The sequence below is a fragment of the Psittacula echo genome (assembly GCF_963264785.1).
Source record: "Psittacula echo genome assembly, chromosome: 6".
Taxonomy (NCBI): domain Eukaryota; kingdom Metazoa; phylum Chordata; class Aves; order Psittaciformes; family Psittacidae; genus Psittacula; species Psittacula echo.
The window spans coordinates 33,293,973-33,317,437 of NC_137743.1; the positions used below are offsets into that span (position 1 = coordinate 33,293,973).

The 23,465-nt window shown below is 34.7% G+C and overlaps 1 protein-coding gene across 5 annotated transcripts in view; it reads left to right on the forward strand.

Annotated features, from left to right (window-relative positions):
* SLC35F5 (solute carrier family 35 member F5) overlaps positions 1 to 22,195 on the forward strand; it is a 36,815-nt gene extending 14,620 nt beyond the window's left edge. For 4 of the 5 annotated variants that reach the window (XM_080621419.1, XM_080621421.1, XM_080621422.1 and 1 more), the window contains 10 exons: positions 523 to 713; positions 2,301 to 2,382; positions 3,142 to 3,229; positions 3,822 to 3,886; positions 4,256 to 4,360; positions 4,848 to 5,007; positions 8,845 to 8,935; positions 12,506 to 12,660; positions 13,136 to 13,224; positions 14,183 to 22,195. In XM_080621419.1, the coding sequence (XP_080477545.1) occupies positions 523 to 713; positions 2,301 to 2,382; positions 3,142 to 3,229; positions 3,822 to 3,886; positions 4,256 to 4,360; positions 4,848 to 5,007; positions 8,845 to 8,935; positions 12,506 to 12,660; positions 13,136 to 13,217 (1,019 nt within the window). In that variant the 3' untranslated portion in view covers positions 13,218 to 13,224; positions 14,183 to 22,195. The remainder of the gene's footprint in view (positions 1 to 522; positions 714 to 2,300; positions 2,383 to 3,141; positions 3,230 to 3,821; positions 3,887 to 4,255; positions 4,361 to 4,847; positions 5,008 to 8,844; positions 8,936 to 12,505; positions 12,661 to 13,135; positions 13,225 to 14,182) is intronic. The other variant, XR_013957221.1, reaches the window with a different exon arrangement.
* Positions 22,196 to 23,465: the final 1,270 nt, after the last annotated feature.

Below are 23,465 nucleotides of genomic sequence, written 5' to 3' on the forward strand. Positions count from 1 at the left end.
GTTGAGCAAGTGACCTTATGATCTCTGCTTATGACCTTATGATAAGCTTTGAGGTCTGTTGGACACTCTCATCCTCTGAATGAAACACTATCCTTGCAGTTAGGTATACTTGTGTGCAGTTTTTGGCTGTTTGACTATTAAAACAATTAAATACAATCTTATATGTAATATTTATCAATACAGAAAAATTCCAACTTAAAAATGTGTTGTTAATTTGCATGGATTTTTTTGACTGTGACGAGGGATGGTGCTTTTCAATGTGGTTTTTGTGGGTAAACAACTGTGCTGATTGCAAATGGTAATTGTACTTTGTCTTATTACTGGCCTATCAAACAGCAAAATGCTAGTTTAATAAATAAAAATAATGGTGTGTCTTCTATTTGTATATAACCTGTTATTTGTTAAGTATTGTAATCAATGCTGTATTAAAACATGGTAGTTTTATTTGCTTATGGCTTGAAAAGTTTAATGGTAATATGCAGCTTGTTGGTTTTTTTTTTTTCCTTCTCTTTTCTTCCTAAGCTCCCAAAAAGCCTCGTGTCAGGTTCAGTAATATTATGGAGATTCGACAACTCCCATCAAGCCATGCATTGGAAGCAAAGTTGTCTCGCATGTCCTATCCAACGGTTAAGGACCAGGAATCAATATTAAAAACTGTAGGAAAACTTACTGCAACTCAAGTAGCAAAAATCAGCTTTTTCTTTTGTTTTGTGGTATGTGTTCCATTCTTTCAGAAGACTTAAGTATAGATGCAGTTAAAACTTGTATAATAATAGTGAAACAGTATTGAGATGACTTGTATTCTTTATGCTTCATTTTATAAATACACTATAAGCATCAAAACTTTCCTCATGCTGGACATGAAGGTGCAGCTTCTTAAAGGGAGGGTAGTAGAAACAGATCCTGATTGTGTAGTTAAATGTAAGGGCAGTTATGCTTTTGTGCCGTGTTGTCCACTGTTGGGTATGTTTGGTACAGCAAAATCTATGATTACATGCACACTGTTAGTAGCTGCAGTGAGACTGCATGAAATGGGTAGATGTCACTGTGTCTTCTTTCTGGGCAATCACAGAAAAAGTACCGTCTCGTGGCTCACTGTGGCATTGTGCCCTCCAGTAGCATGAAGAGAAGATAATTGTCCTTTAGCTTCATGGAGGGCTGGGAGATCTACTTATGAATCCATTGGTTGCTGCTATTTCTGCATCATGCCTGAGTTCTAGGGGGAAAGAGAGCTAATGGTAGCATGATTTTTTGAGAGACAGTAAAAATGTAGAGAGCAGATCAGTTATAACTTTCCCAGAAGTAGCTTCACTGATACTGCTGAATAGGTTATATGTAATGTGGACCCACCACTACTTTTCCTCAGGAAGTAGTGCTCTTTAAACATCTGAAATAATAATAATAAATTATTTTATTTGTGGACCAGAAAATGGTGATGCACATTAAGAATGTGCACACAGCAGCAAGAAAACAATAATCCACTCATTAGTGATTTTTGGAGGGATGAAATAGCTTTTTAAAAAGTTATTTAAAATTCAGTGTTTGTATATATATATATATATGTACATGTAGAATTTCTAGGGTAGAGTCCTCATGTTCAGAACAAATCCTGTTTATGCAATTTGTGGATGCTGCTACCTCTATATGTATTTCTTCTTGGACTGTATAAATATTTCCATCTAAGACTTTAGAGAGTGGTAACTTCCTTGAAGATGTATCTGAGATCTTATTAATGAGATTTTAATCAAGAAATTATTAAACACTTGCCATTTATTGCTTTAAGGAGGAATTGACAGTCATGAATCCTTCCAAAATATTTTTCAGGTACTGAATGTAAACTGTCTTGCTTTTTAGGTTGGAGGTGTGCCAGTTTTAAGTACTCTTAAAAAAATCTCATTAGGCTGACTAAATGTCCCGTGTATCTCTGAAATGTGCAGTTACTATTTTGAGGCACTTGTGAAACACCTCAGAAGACTCTTTAGTTACTATAGAATAGTTGGTATAATGTAATTTCAATCATTTAATTATTTTTAAGTTCTTAAATATGTTATTTCATTATAAAACACGTAGTTGAATGTGGGTGGTTTTGGCCAGTTCCAATTTTGCTTCTGTCTTCTAATGTACCTGCCCCTTTAATAGAACTTAGAAATCTCTTTGAGGTAAAAGTCTCATTCTGACTTTATTTTTGGTTAAATAGTTGAATTATTTTTTTTCTTTAAGTAGGATTTTATTGCGCTGAGAAACTTAAACTCTCTTGTTGCTATCCATGTAATCACAAAATAATATTCCTTTTCCCCCAGTGGTTCTTGGCAAATTTCTCTTACCAAGAAGCTCTGTCAGATACCCAGGTTGCTATAGTTAATATATTGTCATCAACCTCTGGTAAGTTTTATTACATCACCAGATGTGCATTATAAGGCTGTTTATAACGTAAAAATCTCTTTGGTTACAATGGACTTGTGGTTTTGGATGAATAGTAAGGCTTAAAGCCATTGAATATGTGCATTTAAAAATTTTAGGCTATCCTTATGATTCCCCTGCTTTTTGATTTTCAAGTTTGTGTGTGTATTTCTGCCGTTATGTCTGTGTATTAAAGACATATATTGGAAGTGTAATAGGTTTGAAGGAAAGGTGGTGTAACTTTTTAATAAAATAGATATAATTCAGAATAAAGTCTTCTTGCTAATTATTGTTTGTTCATTTAAATAGGTTTAGGGGTAAGGATCTTAAGCCACCTAAATACTGTGTATATCACTTGCTTTACAGGTTTTGTGCAAGCCCCTAATACAAGCTCTAAAGTATTTGAATTATGTGACAGTCCATGTTTTGAGGAGTAACTTCTGTTGTTTAAAAAACAATTTTAAAAGCACAATTACGTGATTTTTTTCAGTGACTTTTCAGGCTATTGCAGTTTATTTTGTTAGTATGGCTAGCCTTTCTCAGAGTTGAGCCTGTATTTGCTCATCTGAGAATTCATATCACAAGGTGTTAGTTTCATAGTAGTTACAATAAAAGTTAGGGATGCTAAGATCAAGTAGTTAAAACAGGTATATGTAAAAGACAAGAAGAAAAAGGTGCATTTTTCTGGACTAAATAGGAGCGAAACTTGGTTGTGTAAACTCTCCTTAATTTCTTTTGCAGGGCTTTTCACTTTAATCTTAGCTGCAGTCTTTCCCAGTAACAGTGGAGATAGGTTTACCCTTTCCAAATTATTAGCTGTCATTTTAAGGTAAGATAATGGGCTGGAACATTTGGTCAAGAACTCCCTGATACCATGAGAGAACTACTGTACCTATGGTATCTGTGCCAGTGTATGATATGCTTCACTTTTTAAAAATGATTTCACAGATAAATTGAACAAGTGAATTAAGTCTGTTTAGATACTTCATATCATGAACAATTGTTGAATTGCATGCTCCTGTAGGAAATAGGATTAATTAAGTTTCTGTTGGAAATATGTGGACTTACTTTCTTGTTGTTTAGTTATGTTTTTTTTATTTTTGTGTAAATGCGGGGCGGGAAGGGGAAAGGAAAAGGTTTGACATTCAGTGTTGTCAGCCTGTTTAATTAACTGCCCGGTGCACTGTTCAAGGAAGTTAAAAGTGGAGTTGGTGTGTTTGGTTTTAGCTTATGATAAGGCCTTAGCAATACAGAACTCCCTTTGGTTTTTCCAGAAGTGGATTTTGATTAACTAAAAGTACCTAAAGAGAGAACTGTATTGTTCTATTTTTCTTCCCCCCTCCCCCCCCCCTTTTTTTTTTTTTTTGAAAAACAAACTTCTTGGGTTTAAGTAACGTTTTGCATTCCTTCTTTTTCACTAGCATTGGTGGTGTGGTACTTGTTAACCTTTCTGGATCTGAGAAGTCTGCTGGAAAAGATACAATAGGTATTTACCTGGGTTTTTTTTAATCCTAGAGCATGCAGTGATAAGTACCATCTTCTAACAATACTCAATAGGTCACATAGCAAGCTATAAATTTCTTACTTATATAACATTTGACAGTCTGGATTTTTAGTTTCAACTTCTGGAACTGGATATTTATGATTATTTTTTTCCATATGTATATAGCTTAATTGGGAAAATATTTACATTTTTGAGTTTTCTGCAGTTTTCCAGGCTTTTCATATATAATAGCTTCTGTAATAAATTATTTACCTCTGACAGTTTTGTAATAGACATGTGTTTAGGAGAGTTGATCTTAGTGGGCGTAATGTATTTGGCATGTCTGAAGTGACTGTTTTTTTCATTTTACAGGTTCCCTTTGGTCTCTTGTAGGAGCAATGCTGTATGCTGTGTACATAGTAATGATCAAAAGGAAAGTAGATAGAGAAGATAAACTTGACATACCAATGTTCTTTGGTAAGACTAAAAATAACCCTATTGAAAGTTTTAATTCAGTGTGTGCCATTAAATTGTTTGCTTTCAGGCACTGAACTGTATAGGAGTGGTAAAGGGGCTCAGAAAAGCCAAGGAGGTGGAAAAAGCCTATTGTTCGCATGGTTATGAGTACTCCAGAGACTGGTTGTGTGAATTGTTTCTTCTTTACAGTCTTAACAATGAAAGATAATACTACCTGTAGGGATGCAGACAGTTCCTTTGATTCAGTGGTGTTTAGGTTTTGGTTTTTTTAGTTTCTTTCTTTTTTCCCAAACCTGTAAGTATCTGATGTAATTGTTGTTTATGAATTTCAGGTTACGTTTCTTATATTTGTTTCCTTTTGATTTCAAATCGTCCTTTGTTGCTGCTTTTATGTATGTATGCTGTCAAAATAGTGTAATTTAGCTGAGGTTTTAATTATATTTAGGGATATGTATTGTGATATATTTAATATTGTCTTTATACTCAGGTTTTGTAGGGCTGTTCAATCTGTTGCTGCTGTGGCCAGGGTTTTTCCTGCTTCACTATACCGGGTTTGAAGCATTTGAGTTTCCCAATAAGCTGATATGGATGTGCATTGTTATTAATGGCCTTATTGGAACAGTTCTGTCAGAATTCCTCTGGCTGTGGTACGTAATACATGCTTTCTTTATGTTTCACAGAAATTGTCTTACCTGTGTTCTCAAATGTTGCGGTGTCAAATTGTCTAGGTAGGGTTTTCTGCCTTTTAAAATTTTTCTTCTGTCCATGTTAAGTTACAGGATGTCATCCATGTCATAACGTCCTTTTTAAGAGCAACAGCTTGACTTCTAAAAGCAGGCCATGTGATCTTGTAGTATTTATTAAGATACTATGTTGCTCAGCTCATTCTAAAATTAGCATATTGAGGGAAAAAAACGACTTTGTGCTACAGAGTTGCAGTAGTAATGGGACAACATGATTTTCTGTGAGAACAATTCTTTAGTTTCTAAGACCTTGTGCATGTTGGATATATACATGAGCTAGAATCCACTATTCTGTAGTTGCCAATTTGTTTAAATCTTCAAATACTGAATGAGAAAAATCTCATCAGAATGCATTAATCATGAAGATATGGCAATTCTTAAATTAACCTATCTTTTCTTTAGTTATTTAATTATATGATAGTCTGGATAGGTCATCAACAGAGGATTAAACATCAGACTTCTAGATTAACTGCTCAAAAGCTGTAGCAGACTTAAAGCTTTGCATGGCTTTTAAAGGCACAGTGTTACTAGAGAACTGTTCGGTAAGTCAGGTTCTCAGCTTGAGAGAATTCAGGAAGTCCGAGTTTCTTTGAGGCCAGCATTAAGTTAAAAATAGGGGTGTAGCAGAAAATTCTACAAGTTGTAAAGTCTTGTTTTATTCTGGAAACCTGGAGGAGGAGTTTCCAAAAAGAGACATGCTTCCAATGCCATACTCAGTGAACAGTTACTCAGTGAACAGTGTCAGTTTTGGTTTTAGTTTTGAAAAGGTGTGGCAGTTTGTGAGCTTTTGCCTGAGAACCCTTGATGTTTGGGCTCTCAGCAGTAGAGAGACTGGAAAACTTCATGGGATGGCTACTCTGAAATGGAGATGTCTGTTCTAGGATCCAAAGTTGTGTGACAGTACGACAATAAAAGATCTAGATGGAATTCCTTGGAAGTTCTATTAAAACTTTTTTGTGTGTGTGCATTGTTTTTGTTTTGTTTAGTTTTGTTTTCAGAATAAGTTTAAAATTTAGAAAATTTAATCATGACATTTTTTGGTCATTTGCAAACTTTTATACCAGTCTTAGTTGTAAGTGCATTGCAACATATGGTTCTTTGTAATTTAATTTCTTTATTGATGGAGTATTTTTGTGATGATAATGCCATCCTGTAAGATGAGGGTACACTTCAGTATCAGTTAGTAAAAAGGTTAAGTGTAATTTCAACATTGGCAAAATAACAAATAAAACCCCAAAAACTAAAACTCCCCAAGCCCCCAAACTTGGCTCGTATACCAAAATCAAGTACTAGCATAGGGTTAAGTACATGGGTGTACATGGGTGTGACTTTTTGTATGCATGCCATTTGTGTAATTACTTAGAATGATGATCCAATCAAAGAGCTGATTTTATTTCCAGTTCCATTTCCCTAGAATTTTGGACTAAGACTAATTTCAGAGTTTGTGCTAACATCACCCTTTTAGCTGTCCAGTGTGCCACGAGTATCGTCCTCTTTCCTTTGAAGTAAATATTATCATTTAACCTATTTGTTTACTCCATCCAGTGACATACTGCCAGCTTGATGGTAGATGTGACACTAATAATTTTTTCTCCAAACTAGCTTATAAGTCTCATTGGATTCTGTACTGTTTATTAATTTATGGTGTGCTCATGGACAGGACGGTTCTAACTCAGAAGGAGTCAGTGCAGAGATACAGAGATATTCTCTTATGGTATAGAAGGAGACTTAGAATATTAGGAAGGAAGTTTGCAAAAATGCGGAGTATTTAAATTGCTTTGTTTCTATTATGTTGCTTTCTCATCTGCATACATTTTTCTTTGCTTTAAGGACACAGAACATACTAAGTGATTTTAAATACCTTAACTGATAATTTTTACTTGCCTGAAAGTCAGTCTTATGGAGGACCTACTGGTTTGGTTTGCATGTATTTCTCTAATTAAACTCTTGCAGTTTAATTAGAGAAATACATGCATTGAAGTCATGTTCTAGAAAATGTTTTTCAAATATGTGTTCAAATCTTTGTGTTTAAGAGGTATTAACAAACTTCTGTGAGGTGAATGAAAATAGCACTGCTATGATGCTGCATCTGTTTAATTTTTACAGTAATCAGAGTAAAGAATGAGAAGGTAAAAAACCAAATTCCAGAATTCTGCCAAAAATTGCAGTTTTCCTTCTTTAAAAATCATTGTATGCAGGACTGATTACAGTTCCACACAAAAGCACAGCCTATACTGTTCTCAGGACTTGGCCAAAGATGAGAGTTGCCTTTATCTTATTAAATAAATAATTTTTGGATGCCTTTGAAATAAGAGGCTGACTCCGTAGTGGACATTACTGATTTGAATTGGGTAGATACCCCTTTGTATTTATTTTCTTCATGTCTGCCTCATAGAGGAGTATTTGCTAGCAAGCCTCGCTATCACAGTATCACAGTATCACAGTATGTTAGAGATTGGAAGGGACCTCAAAAGATCATCTAGTCCAATCCCCCTGCCAGAGCAGGAACACCTAGATAAGGTTACACAGGAATGTGTCCAGGCGGGTTTTGAATGTCTCCAGAGAAGGAGACTCCACAACCTCCCTGGGCAGCCTGTTCCAGTGTTCTGTCACCCTCACTGAGAAGAAGTTTCTTCTCAAGTTTAAGTGGAACCTCTTGTGTTCCAGTTTATACCCATTACCCCTTGTCCTATCATTGTTTGCCATAATTGCCATAATAGCATTGTTTGCTATGCTTGGTAGCTTTTGACTTGGTTGGCCATAAAATGGAAATTGCAGGGATTTTGTGCTGCATGTTATGTTCTTCACTTGGTATTCAAATGGCTCAGACTAGTCATGTTGTATTTGTAGAGCCTTATATATTTATAAGGCTTGTATTATATATGTTATATTTATAGGCTTATATCAAAATGCCAAAAATCTTGAGAACTTGTGTGTGCTCTGAACTCTGTCCTACATAAGCTTTGAATTTTTTTTTTATTATTTTTTTCTGATTTAAAAAGCCTTCAGTAAATCAGTCATTTGCAAACTAAACAAGACTTGCGAAGGAATTTGGGAAAAAGGGTCAGTATTCTGAGGCTGTTTGAGTACTACTCTGTCATGCATGTAGTTTTGTTGTTCTGCCATTTAAATAAATTATAATGGCTTTGTGTGGCTCAGTGGTTTAGTGAAGTCTAAAGACTTTGTTCCTGCTTGAGAGATATTATGAGACCAATTGCAGAACGCAGGGAAGTCTTACTAAGACTCTGAAGAATGGGTTCAAGGTTGTATTTTAGAATGAGATTTGAAAAGCATAGTTTGTTAAGAATTTGTCTGCTGTAAAAATGTTTTTCTTTTTGGGTAGGATTTCTGGACATCAGTAACCTTTCTTTTTTTAATTAACCAGATAGGGGCAAAACAGATTTAATTTCTGTAAGCTGGTATTAAACTTATTTCAAAATGGAAACAAAATGCAGGTTTTTCTAGGTGGGGTCACTCCATGTCAAGTAGGGAATTTTTCATAATCTCAAAAAGTTTGTGAGGGAATCAAACCTCACTCCAGAAGACATCAATAGTCTAGTTAAGAATTCTGAGCAGTTTTACAGATTTATGATGGCATGTAGGTATCTTTATTTTTGTTTATTAAAGCAAACAATATCTAACAGGCTTGAATAAATGTCTTCTGCATTTTGTATTACTTCAGTTATATTTTAGCTTTTAAATAAGACCTCTTTATTAATATATTTTTTAATTGTCTTTTAGGGGCTGCTTTCTTACCTCATCACTGATAGGCACACTTGCGCTAAGCCTTACAATACCTCTGTCCATAATAGCTGACATGTGCATGCAAAAGGTAATGTACTTACCAAGTTCTGAGCATTATTAACAGAACTTATTTGAATTAAATAGTGGTGTTATTTTTAACAATGTATACAACGAACAATAGTTTACTTCCATTTCTTTTTTATAATCTCTTGATATTGACAGTTACAGTAATCTTGCATTTACAGACATGCACTTGTACACTTAAATATATGTGCTTAAGATGCAGCTTGTATGAAAAGTACCCAGAGTCATCAGCAATGGTTGGCCAAATGTTTTACCTTGAGCAGGCACTTTTCAGAATTAAACAACTGCAAGTACAGTGCCACTTAATACCTTCACAATTACAGAATTGTTATAGACTGTCTATCTTGAAGATACTCAATTCCGAACAAAACCAAAAACCTGCAGGTTTACTACAAAGGAATGTAGCAGCTACAAGGTTTAATTGCAGTATTAGATTCATGCAGATGTTAGGCTTCCGTTTAACTGTCCTCCTTCAGGTTAGTCTAGTTTCCCTGGTATTGAGGTAAAAGCTGTGGAAAGCCTTGCATGTAGAGAAAGAAAAGAATCTGATAATATGAGTTTAGAATAGAAACAGTATGAAGTCAGTTTAAAATACTTCTCAAGCTGTATAGATATTTTCGTTTTCATGCTGATGGGCTAGAATTCCCAGTTATAAATATTTAATTATGAACTTCAACTCTGAATACTTGAATTTAATATTAAATCAGTGGCAAGGAATATAAAATTCTTAATTTCATGTGAATAGTGATTATTTAGCATATACTTTAAGCATGCAATTATTAAGGTCTCTTTGTTTGTTTAATTGGGATTTTGTTTGGCTTTTTCTTTTGTTTGTTTGGTTGGGGGATTTGTTTGGGTTTTTTTCCCCTTTAAATTGAGGTCATTTGCTTAATGTCAATGTGGATTTCAGAAAATAAATATGAAAAATAAAAGGTTAAAAATAAAAAAAGGAAAGTCAAATTAGAAAATAAAAGGAGAGTCGGACCCTGAATAAATACTTGCGTAATGATCACGTGAGGTATGCTATGTTTCATATTAGTAGTAGCTGAATATTCAACATGGAAATACAGCAAAACCTTGCAGTGATTCTAACAGTAATAAAACATTTGTTGTCAAGATTAGTGTGTTTGTGTTGCTGTTTATCTGCAATATACACTTGGAACATAAATTAAATAGGAAAGTAAATAACTAATGATAGCCACTAAGGAAACAAGGCAAAAAAAAAGATCCATAGACTTCTCCCCCAAAAATTCACTTTAGTGAGGTGGAATAAGGTTTAGGTGTAAGCTCATGCTGGTAGCAAAACCCAAGATTTCTCTGTGTGTGTGTGTGTGTGTATGTATGTGTGTTCATTAATACATATTTTATATGTATATACTTGTGTGCGTGCAAATACATTTTTAGAGATGTGTGTATATATAGATACATATACCAATATATGAAAAGCTTAGCTCATCTTCTGAAGTGATTACTCTAAACTTCCTTCTGGAATACATTGAAAAATTGAATATGCTTTTTTAATTCTCAGTAAATAACTTAATGCCTAGGCTATTTAATCTGAGTAAGCACAGAGTCCAGATCTTTTAAAATTAATTTGTTCTTCATGTACTCATGCAATATTGAGGCATTTTAAGTAGCAGAAATATCTTTAAAGCTCTGCTGGATGACTTTCAGTGGACGTTGGTAATACAAGGGAAAGTTACATTAACTCATTTTTATAGTTTGTCACTGTCCAATTTTTATTTATATTACTGATATTTATAAGCAAACAAAAAAGCCACACAAATGTAGCTAGCTATCAGTCTTTCTGTACACCTTATATTTGCCCTTTTCCTATTTCTTGTTTTAAATCTTCCACTTCCTGTGCTGTCCCACTTTATGTGCTTGCAACATCTTTCATGATCTGAATCTTCATGCCTGATCCATTTCATCCACAATTGTTTGCTGCCACTTGGTTCCTTCTGGAGCTTGTGTTCTGTGTACTTGCTCCCTTCTGTTCCTTTTAATTTTTCTATCTTTGTTTGAAAAGGCTGCTTATTCTCTTTCTCTGGGCAAATACACAGCCTGACTGGTTTTATGAAGCTGGCATTAGCTGATGATGCTTCTAACATCTTGCCATATGCAGGAGAGTAATCAGGGAGGGGTTGGGGGTTCCTTTTCTTTTTTTGTTCCTTTTCTGATTCATATATGCATTTCACATTTCTGTCACCCTTCCTTCTTCCTGGGGCTGTTATGTCTTGCTGTCCAAGTTTCTACTTCCTATCTGTTTGATGCTTTTAGCTTGTGGCTGCTGCTTGTCCTTTTACGGGAATGGAAACTTTTTTTAAGAAATCGCTAGTAGTAAAAGCACAAATGAGTGACTCTAAAGGCAAATTCCTGTAGAATTTAAGGTTGTTTGTACAAATGTATTTGTGCAAGTATGTCTGTGTCTTACAATATGCATAATTATTAACTTTCTGGGTATTAGTTATTCTGTAATAGTCTGACATAAATCAGAATCTTAAGAAATTACATCCAAATTTTTAATAAGTATTTAAATATTCCTTTTGGTATCTTATGTATTTATGAATTTCTATTAGAAATCAGTAAGGATAACATAAAGCTCTTAAAACTTCAGTTTATTAGATTTTTGAGAATGAGCATCAGCGCTAGGCATCAGATCTGTACCCTTTTTCTCCAGTTTTCAACTTTGCAGATTTTTCCCACAAGGGGGAGCTATATTCATGGTTCATTGCTCTGTTGGCCTCTGCAGTGTTTCAGAAGCTAGTTCTTGTTCTTGCATCCTTGATTTAGAATCATAGAATCACAGAATAGTTTGCGTTGGAAGGGACCTTAAAGATCATGGCATCCCATGGGCAGAGATCTTCCACTAGACCAGGTTGCTCAAATCTCCGTCCAACCTGGTTTTGGACACTGCCAGGGATGGAGCAGCCACTGCTTTTCTGGGCAACCTGTGCAAGTGCCTCACCACCCTCTACCTTTTTATAATTTTAAGTTTTAAACAGTGCCAGATAATCTCTTCTGAGTGTAGTAGTAGGTAAAATACTAGTATAGCTACAAGTCGAATTTAATTTAAATTGGGAAAATAATATGCCCTACCTTTTTTTTTTTTTTTTAAGTTTAAAAAGAGAATTTCCAGTAGCATAGTCTTTCTGTGTGCATTGATTTCAGCACTTATCACTTAGTGACAGTATATTCATAGTGAATAAACAGATGTACAAATCTTTCAAGTGAAAGAATTTTTGAAGTGTCTAAGGGGCTTTCTCACTGGTACCAGTCAGACAGCTAAAACCTCAAATTGAGACAATTGGAAATGGCAGTCTTCATTCATGTCACAGTGCAAACAGTATGTTCCACTATAAAGCAGGGACTAGCAGAGAAAAGTTATTCATTTACTAGAAGTAGCAGTGGCTATAGAAATCGTACCAAATAACTCACCCAATTTAAATTAACTGAAACTGCATCTCAGACTCACAATAATAATTATCCCAAATATACAGTATGTGATTGACTGACTGATTGATTGATTGATTTTAAGACTATTGAGTGAATGATGTTTGTGTTTTAATTCCAGGTGCAGTTTTCCTGGTTATTTTTTGCAGGGGCAGTACCTGTATTTTTTTCATTTTTCATTGCAACTCTCTTGTGTCACTACAACAACTGGGATCCAGTGATGGTGGGAATCAGAAGAATTTTTGCCTTTATTTGTAGAAAACATCGAATTCAGAGGTAGGACAGTCACAAAGTAAAACACTGTCTCTTCTTTAGCCTTTCCAGTTTGTCATACTCTTTTCTAAGCCACATTACTCATACAGTATTTATGTTAATTTAATTTTATATTCAGGTGTGTTCAGGTGTACTAATTTCTTAACAGTTGTAGTTTCCAATCCATTTATTAACCTATGGAATGCTCAAAAAATGGGAAGAGGTGAAGTCTTTTGACATTTTAAAAGAAGTTTCCTAGTGGCTGTCAGTTTTCTTTTTTTTTTTTTTTTTTTTTGCCCTAAAGCCTCTGTGATAACTGTCATACCCAGAACAAGCAGTTAAAATAGTGCAACTCGAGTCTACTTTATGAAGTTGAGGGGTCTCTGTGTGGTTTTAATGGTTGCAGTTCAAACAAGTAGCATACTTAGTACTTATGTTGGTTTCATAACAACCAATTTAATATTACTGTATAACTTTAAGTACTTTTGTTTCTTTTAAGAATGCCAGAAGAAAACGAACAGTGTGAAAGTCTCATTCCTATGCATAGTGTTTCACAAGATGGAGATAGTTGCTGTTCATAGACTAAAGGTATGTTTAATAAACTTCAAACAATGCAGAGAAAGGTAATGATTGGTTTTCATCCCTGCATTTGTGTTATATAAGCACACATTTTTACAGAGCATAATCTTGTGCCATATTCATAGGGTTTAAAGGGTATCATCAAAGTTATTATTATTCATTGCCAAGTATTCTCACCTTGATGCAGCTCTCGGTCAGTGGTTTTGAAATGTAGGGTTTTTTAATAAGAGTATTACACCGTTCATTGAAAATTGGACATGAGTTGATAAACCGGAAAAGGCATATAACTTTTTTGTATGGGTATTGTGTATGGAGGAGCTATGAAGTAATTATTTCACTGTCCTTAATGCTGTTGAGGTCTCAGTTTGAGCTGCTGCTGTTGATTGAAAACATCAGTGTTTAAGGAAGTTTAGAAGACATTGCTGGACTTAATCATTATGTGTCTAGAAAATGCAAAGGAGTCTTTTTGTGTATGCAGTTCACAAAAATTAAGCTGTTGAATTGTATTAAATATTAGGGAAAATTATTTCTCATGATAAGGATAAGGAAACTAGACTAGAATAGCTAGGGAGTTCACAAAATACCCCTCTCTGAGGCAGTTACACAAACCTCTAATAGGGTTTTACATGGTTTGTTTACATGGGTTTACATGGTTTGTTGATACTGTTGAGGACCATAAAGGCAGACATAGTTTAGGGAACTCTCTTAGCCCTATGTGTCAGGGCTTTAGTTTTCAAATAACACATGCAGAATTACATGATAAGAAGTGTATTTTCATTTTCCAATGTTGTTTTAATCTGATAATGAATTTAAAAATATCCCAAGCAAAACAGTAATTGTGATGTCTTAAGACACACAAGTTATTTATTTTTACTAGTAAGTTTGAAACAAATACATATGGAGATTCCTTTTTTGGTGATCTTTAATTATGTAGCCCTGATAATTTTTATTTATTTTTTTTCTTTAGTTTGAAGATGGAATGATGCCCAGCGAAAAGACAATCTCCTGGAAAAGTCCCTAAGGAATCATGTTCCAGTGCCTATTCTGAATTTGTAGTAAAAACAAGAAGTTTCAGTTTTTTGTCTAAACTTTTCCTCCTTCTTGCTTTCATCTAGTTTTATAAATGAACAAATTTACTACATGCCTATCACCATAGGGAGTCAGTCTGTCAGAGCAACCACCCTGCCTTATCACACGGAGCTCATGAAGTTACTTGACAAAATCAAGAATCAAGAAAACAAATGCTGTTAAAGTGATTTCTTTCTTTAACTCATGATTTTGTTAAATGCTGGACAATGTTATTTTTAAAAAATACTTTCAGATGAGTTATATAAATAACTTTGCAGGTCATCAAGTCTTACAGGCTTTCAGGTGAAAAGCTGAATAGAGATGTTACCTGTAGTAAGTACAAATTAACTTTTTTATGTTGTATAAACTATTTGGATATTAATAGAAGAAAACAGAAAAATAATTTATTAAGTGCGTTCTTGTAATTATTAAGGCAGGATCTTTGTACGGTCCTGCAACACTACATATATATTGTATTATGCCATTTTCAGAAGAATTGTAATGGCAATATGTGCCGATGTTTAAAAATATTTCGCTGCCTAACAGTCTGGAATGTTTAATATTTTAGTGAATGGTAAAATATTAGAAATTATACTACATTTGGGTATGCATTCTCAAAATCAGTGTTTATTTTAAAGAGACTGATTCTGTAACCCATTCTTATTCCCAGTTACCTTACATGGAAAACTGAATTTGAACATTTTCATGTGTATAGCTGCCAAGTTCTAAAAGAGACCAAATTAATTGTGGAAGTTTTCGGTCAGTGGGTTGGCACTACAGTAATTTGCTAAACAATGTGGAAGATAAAGGTGTCTGCATTGATTTTCCCGCCCTCCCCCCCCCCCCAGTTGCATTAATAAATTTATTCTAAACCTGATAATTTTCCTTATAAACTGTTATCTTCCTTCCACTGCAGTGCTTATGTCCTATTTGATTCTGAAAAGTTATGAATAGTTATATTCAGGAATATTTGAAATGAGTCAATGCCATTTTCCTACTTCTGGCCTATCAGACACATGTAGAAGGTAATTTTGACTTTTGATGGATTTAATTTTTTTTATAATTGATGGAGGATGGATTTTCAGCCAACAGTATTCTCTTCCATGTAGCAAGATTATTAATAATGCAGGGTATCTCTAATGTCCTTCCACACAAATACAGAAGGATGATATAAAACACATGCCTTTACATATTCTGACACTCAGAAATTATCCTTCCAAAAGAAATCCTGGTGTTTTGGTGATACAACTGCCAGACAAGATGAAATGCTTGATTTAGAAGGACTGATTAGCAAGAGCTAGAATTTAATGTAAAAATCTGCAAGTAGAGAGGGAAGGAAAAATGAACCTGGGGACTATTCTGGTAAAATATTGCACCTTTATCAAAATTTCCCTTCCAATTTTTAATACTGAATTACCTTCAAATTTCAGTGATCTGAGGTGTCTCTTGAAGATGAGATAATACATCTTTCTTTGGACTCCTGAAATAGGAAGTAAAAACCACCAACAAACCAACCAACCAAACAAGAAACAACCACAGAAAATCCCCCTCAATCCCCAAACAAACAGGATTTTATTGCATTTACGTGGGTGTTTTGAGAAATGCCACTTTTCAGTTTCCAAACCCTACGAGTAGAAGGGTCAAAAATGCAACTAAGGGACTTTCCTTAATTGTTTGGTTTGGGGATTTTTTTTTTTTTTAAGGATTTTTTTTCTTGTAAATTATGGCAAATTAGAGAATGTTAGCTTCAACATTTTTCTGAGAAGTAATGTAATGTTAAGGCCTACTTGCAATTAAAAGGTAATGTCTGTTTTTAATTAATGATATGTTTCAATGAAATCATACTAAATATATAATACCAGGCATTAACTACAAATTAGAATCAGTCAGGACTTGTGGCATCAGCAGACTAAGCCTGGGAAAACAGTTTGCTTTTGGATGGGCAATTACAGTATTTTTAGTGAAATATTCTAGTACCATTTTTTGAAATTGGTCATCCTGATAGAATTGGAGCAATGTATAATGGACAGTTGCTGTTCATATTTGTCCTTAGGTTCATGGCTTAAAATGAAGGATCGTCACAGTCTGCCATCTATGAGTTCTGTTAACTTCCACTATCCATTAGTTTGAGAGGTAATAAGTAGTGTAAGTACTAAGGAAATACTTGTCTGTCTCTGACCCCAGGTAGGTTGAAGAATGTTGAGTAAACTCAAAGTTAAGGCCTTTCCACTGTTTTTGTTGTTAACAAAAATGGGTGGGGTGGGCGATTTGGGGTTTTTTTGTTTGTTTGTTTATTTTTTTTTATTCAGGGTATTAAATATTTTAATCATGGAATCATGGCACGAGATAACTTGAGCTTTTGAATTAAATTACAGTTCTTTAAAGAGCAAGAAACAAAGGAAACTGTCCTTCCAAAAAGGATTTTTAAACAGTGGTGCTCCTGTAGTTTCAAGAAATGTGTTACGGTTTTAATTACAGAAGCTATGACACATAACATTTATTCCTGCATTTAATAGAATGTGATGAGGTTTTTTTTTTCTATAAAATCTTCTGACTTTTAGTACACGAATATTTTAGAAATATAATGTCTAATTTGAAATGTAAATTGTGTAGCTCTGTAATGGGTGCTTGGTAAATGCACAAGAGATTTAGCTTTGATTCTCAGGTACCTCTGACCTAATGGAGACATGCTGGGTTTTTCTTTCTTATGACACAACTGGAATGTGATGGAGCTCTCTTATAAATGCTTTATCTCTGTGTGCTAGCATAAATTATCACTGCTCTTACTGTTTCAATTTGGCAGTGTCTTTATTCTGATTTATTTCTTGTAGGAAGCACATACAGTTTGAAAAAAAAGTAATGAATTTTTATCTCCAGCATTTCTTGGAATGTCATTAGATGCTTAAGGAACAGTGATTTCCCATGCCTACAAAATGGAAAATGAATGCTACATGTGTTGCTCTGTCAAACAGTTGAACTAATTCCTGTAATCTTATGAGACAACCAACAATTTCTTCTGTGTGTGTGATTGAGGTTTTAGAACTGTTTGGGTTTTATATATGGAGGAAATGATGATAATTTGCCAAATGCCACATAGCATGCCTTCGCTTTTAGGTTTCTGGTGAGTCTTGCGTAGTTACATATGCTGTGTACTGCACTCCAGAACAAAGGGGAAAAAGGATTTCAGTTTTTCTGGGCATTTTCTGTCAGGTTTTATTCATGCTGAAAATGTGTTCATTACAAGGTGCTGCTGTAGGTGTAATACTAATTCAGGAAAGAACTGAAATACATGTTATATCAGTACTTGACAATTACTTAAAATATGTGGCCCGTGAATGCCACTGAAGACACTGAGGGCCTTATGTTTCTGTTGCCCAGTGTGCATTGCATCATGCTTGTTGGCTTTTTGCCTGTGGAAATCCATGTAAGGTGGGGCTGTAGTTTGTGACTGATTTGGCTTCTTTTGGGGCTGGGCTGGAGTGGACTGCGCACTGAAACTCGGAAGCAGGGAGGCTAAGGCGCTGCCTGGTTATCTCACTGTGGTGTTGCTAATGTATTTTGTGGAAATATGATGTTAAGCAGGGGTATTCTTCGAAGGATAAACCATAGTGCTGCATGTGATACTTGACCTGGTATGATGGTATATGCATTACATACCTCCTTGTAATAACTACCAAAAATAGGAGAGCCTGCAAACTACTTTTCTTGGTGTGTGCTGTTTTAATCGTCATTCTCTTTCACAATACCCATTATGCCTAGGTACTGCTATTCACAACTATGATTGCTTTAAATAAGGTTGTAAAATGATTTCTTTGTAATTCTTGGTTCCATCTCTGTGTTGAATGTCGTCATTCCTATTCCCTATTAAAAAATCATCCTATCTTAAGGAAATTCGCAAAACCTCCTATCTTAGGGAATGAGCTAAGCTGGGCTATCAGAGGAGGGGAAAAAACAGTTAAACTTTAGACATGGAATGTGTTTATGGACTCACTTTAAAATTTCGTATGAAAATGAGCCTCAATAAGGCAGAGTATGTTTCTGTGTTTCTAAATGAAGCTAAGAAGTGGCATACTCAAAAATCAAGTAACAAAACCTAATAGTATCACAATGTTAAGTTATATGGTGAACTGTAGAATGGTACTTTTAATCAATTTTTTTTATTTGGGATAAGTTTTGAGTTAGTTACCATTTTTTTTACGACTGTCATATGTAGAGTGTACAATTTAATAGTAGCATTTAAGTGTTGGTTCACAAACAATTGTTACGCATGTTTGGTTGGTTTTGGTTTAGTGTTTTTTCTGTTTGAGGTTTTTTTGTTGTTTTTTTTTTTTTTTCATTTTTCTATAAAATCCAGGATTGCATTAATGCTGTATTTTGTTTTACATGATGGTTGCAGGGCATGGTTTCTCAGGGAAATATGGATGATGCCATGTGTTGTGAGAGCTGATAACTAACTCCTCTTCATAACATTGTTACAAACATTTTCATGTTTCACTCAAACATTTCCATCGTGTAACTTTTATGTTGAATTCCTTTACGCTTGCCAGGTGTGATGAGAATGTTAAGAGCATTTAAAGGTGACAATAAAATACACTCTGCCTAATCCTTCATTATTTTTTTGGACAAAATTCCATTCTAAACTGATGCTGCAATTTGGGTGTAGTTTTTACTTTATGGTACTGTGCACCATAAAAATTAATAGTTACACTGCTGATTTTGAAGCTGCACTTAGGGCATGACAGTGACAGGACATTAACTTTCAAAGTTAGGCAATATTAATACATAATCTGATTCTGGGGTAAAGTACTAGTATAAATCTTATGACACAAATGTATTTGTAAAAATTTAATGATATAAATGAAGTCTGTTCACTTTGGGGATTTTTGTTTGTTTTTCCAGTAAAGCTGCTTTGGCTAGACTGGGATTTGATCCAAAGCCCATGAAAGTCATTGACAGCATTAATAAAGTAAAACTTTATCGAAAAGAAACTCCACAGTCAGGTTGACCTTTATGCCTTTGCAGTATTTCTGTCTGCAGAATACATTTGGAGTGGTTTGTTTTAAGACTTCAGTAATATGAATTTGAGGGATTTTAATGCTGGTAAAATGGTAAGCATACTATTGTAAGTGGTCACAAAAATATTTGCCTATAGCCAGCATACAGCTTAATTATTTAGAAGGCAAATCTGTTTTGCTACATGACTTTTCTTTTAAATCAGCAGTACAAGAAGTGCTAACCACGTGGTTGTATACTTCTAGAAGAACTTTTTGTCACTAGAACATCTGGTCATAGTCATTAGCCTTGAGGATGAACTTCCTCTTAATGATTTCTGATTTGACATTTCCATTTACATTCAGTTGGCAAAGTATGCAATGGGCCATTTCCTTTCCTCTCTTGGTGTAAAGCTACTGTAATTGTATTTGGCTGCCCTAGTTCTCTATATTGTTAGAAATCTAACATAAAACGGAGATCAAACACACATGTGCCTCTACTTGGTTACCTGTGTTCTCGCTCTCCTCTGAAGTATTGCATTGTTACGTCCAGTACTAGTAGGTTACCAGACTTTTTCTCGAGTGCCTCCTGTGATGTGGAATGCATCCACAATTTCATCTGGTTTCTTATCCTACTTTTAAAAAGCGTAAGAGCCTTTTCTCTGAGGATTTTTGTAGAGAGCAACTATTTAGTTCTACAAATGCAGAGTTCTTTAGCTGCATCTCAGTTTATAAAGTTGCATCCAGTGTTCGTTTTTAATAAACTTTTGAGTGTTTTGTCAGGGAAGGTGTACAAATTTTGTGTATGTTCCATAGAAGAAATATAACTGGATACTGGAATGGCCTCAGAAATAAAAATTCAGGGATGTTTCTATACTTCCTTACATGTTCCTGAAGTTTTTCTGAAAAAAAAAAAAAAAAAATTATTATTATTTTTTTTTTAACCAGCCGAAACCAAATTCCATACTTAGCAAGCTGAAGAAATTGGCCATTTAGCATAGAAGTAATTTTATTATATGCAAATATAATAATATGCAAAAAGGGATATCCTTCGATAGATTACTGATGTTGCTAGCCCATAGGTCTTTTCTTCCTTTTCTGTGTTACAAGTGATGCTCCTACCTAAATCTGATCTTCTGCTTGCCAATTAAATGAGTTCTTCTACCTGAATGAGTAACTTCTAAAATATTTTTAGAATCTCCCTTTTTTCCCATAGCTGAGGGAAGAGCAGGGGCTTACCAGCCAAACAGTATCCCTTATCCACGGGAGAAGAAAAAACCCACAACACTTTAAACAAAAATAAAAATCTTAATTGGGAATAAAGAATCTTACTGGGAAGCACATGGGATCAGCTGTAAAATCATCGGGGTAATTTCTTGCATGGCCCAGTTACATACAGGAAGTGCTTAGTCAAAAGTGTATTGGATTGATCTCTCTGATCTTCAGCTGATACAGAAAGTAGGTGTTTTAAGTAATTTCATATTGAAGTGGAATGCTTAAATGAAGTCCTGTGATTTGGGGGGGAGGGGGAACCACATGGAAAAAAGTTCTATTTGGCAAGTGTACATACTAAGGAGTTTCTTGCCTGTATTTTGGGGGGTTTAGGTTGAGGGTTTTTTTTTGTGTGGAGTATGTAAAAGCTCCACATACCATCCAGTTACAAGTGAGTGCTCTATTGAAGATTGTGAGAGGCTGTTCACACAAAACTGTATTGAAAGCTTGGCCAGTTCAAGTTGATGTTACCTGAGCGGAATTAGGGAAATGGTCAGCACTGTACAGCTGAAGGGGTCCTTGTAATGATTTAAAATTTGTGTAAATTCTCTTTGGAGTGGGTATTAGTAAAACAAAATTGTTCATGAAACTTTCCTTATTTGTTTATGCAGTCTGATTTATAAAACTTATAGAGCTGGTGTGCATTAAGAGATGCACAAAACCAGTTGTTAGTAGTTTTGATTATGGTCTTGGCATTACATTTTGTACTACATTTCAGTGAATTCTGAATAACACTTTTAAAGCAGAAGCTGCTTTAACTGAAGAACTTCCAACTGAAGAAAACTTTTGTTTGCGTGAAGTCTGTACTGTTTGCTGTTAATTCAGATATTCTGAAAGCACGGCTAGTTCCAGGTGTGTATTCTCCATGAAACATCTTTTAAACATAATGTTTTAACCATTTTCCTTAGTGAGACCAGGATGTGAATTGCTGATGTCTATTGCATTTGCACTCAAATACTCGATTTCAGAGGGTGTTAAGCCTTGATCTATTTTTGACGAAAAAAGAAAAGTAGCATTTTTGTCTAATTTCCGTTTAATGATAAGTATATTCATGCAAGGAAAGACATATAATCATGGCTTGATGCAGCAATTTTAAGCCAGGAAAACAGCAGGATGGCACTAGTAAATCTGAAATGAAGATGCATATCTCTTCAGAAATGCATTCTGGTTTTTTAACCCTCTTTATACCATATTGGTTCTTTCCTTTTGCCAGAATTACAGAGGTGAAGCAAGTACCAGAACTTTTGCCCTTTGTTTTTTAAAAATGAACATGGGCTTTTGCCCAGAGTGTCTTTGTCCTGTCGCTTCATTTTTTTGGGGGGAGAGAGGGGAGTGGTGGTGATGGTGGTCTCAGTTAAATGGGAAATATAGAATGAGAATTTTTAATTAATATCAGATTTAAGCTATTTTAAAATTTTCTATATTAATAGAGGTCTAATGAATGGAAATTACAGGCCTATGTTACAAATATTGAACAGTGCTTATGTATTTCTAACAAAACCAGTATATATGTGAAATTTGAAATGTGTAAAGGTGAAAATTGGGAGATCGCTCTTGTTTTGATCGGTTTAGAAATTGAAATTCTTAATACCCAATACCAAAACCCTACAAAAGGGCTAATGAAAAGAAAATGTAATGTATTTTGATGAACAGCCTGTGTAATACAATCAATGGTGTGACATTTTTGTTCTGTATTATATTTATTATATGTAAGTAAACAATAAAGATTATATATCTTATTTTCTTAACAGGAATTGATATTTGGTTGGGGTTAATGTTTAATGTGTTTTATGCCTTCAGATAAGAAAAAATGAATGGTTAGGGGTGGGCTGCTTTGGGAGAATATCATAATGGTGAAAAGGTCTTGACCCACTTAATTCCCTCCTTCCACCCTAAGTCAGTCTTGGGCTGTCTTGGTTTTGGCTCAGATGCCAAAAGGTTCTAATTTGATCTCAGATTGGTAATTTAAGTCATAAAATACCAATTTTTCATCTATTTTTGTGGCTGAAGGTGATATTTGCCAATACATATACAAGAAGACTGTTTCATCAGCAGGGGGAGCTACTGTAGTATTCATCTACCCGTCGCATTCCAGAACCCTAGTATACGAAATTATTTAAGCATTAAAAAGACAATTATCTGGTTTATCATCCTTAATTCTTAGTTAACCAGGACTAGATATGGACCTTCCTTTATGGAGCTGAACTTTTAAATGTCTCTAACAATTGAAAATTTTTAGAGGATGATAGGCATTTACCTAAATACTTAATTGAAAAAGTAGAAAAACTATTCTCCTGCCATTGGCTTTTCTGAGTTTTCTGGATTACTTACAGCTGAATTCTGTTTACTGATAACATCAATGCTGCTGCAGAGCTGTAGCAAGAAGCAGATTTTTTTTTTTTTACACCAAAACAAGGGGATATTTGCTGTGCCATATCTAAGATACACAAAAATGCAGTATGATGTTACTGACAATGCAGGTACCAAATAGATGACTCTTGAGGTTTAGACCAGAGTTTCTGTGAAAAAATTAAAAGCGTAAGCATAAAGACATCATGTCAACTATAGATCACAATGTGAAGGAAAGCGAGTGTGCACAAAGCAAATGGCAATTTAGCTAAGGACTTAGGATCGTGCAAAACAGGGAGGATTCCTTTCTGAGCTGTCTTCACCTTCAGAAATCCACTGGGAAGAGCCATGGGTTTACTGCTGTGTCCTAATGTCTAAAATGAAAACTTGTAAAGAGCAAGCATGATGTAATCAAAACAGTTATTTCATGGAAGCGCGACTGTGCTGTCTTGTGAATGTTCCAAGACCAGGAAGAACTGTTAAAGAACAACAGGCCTGTGACTTTTTTAGTAGACAAATAAATTGTAAGAAACTTGCTTGCTTAACTGCTTTGAAAAATATTTCTACTCT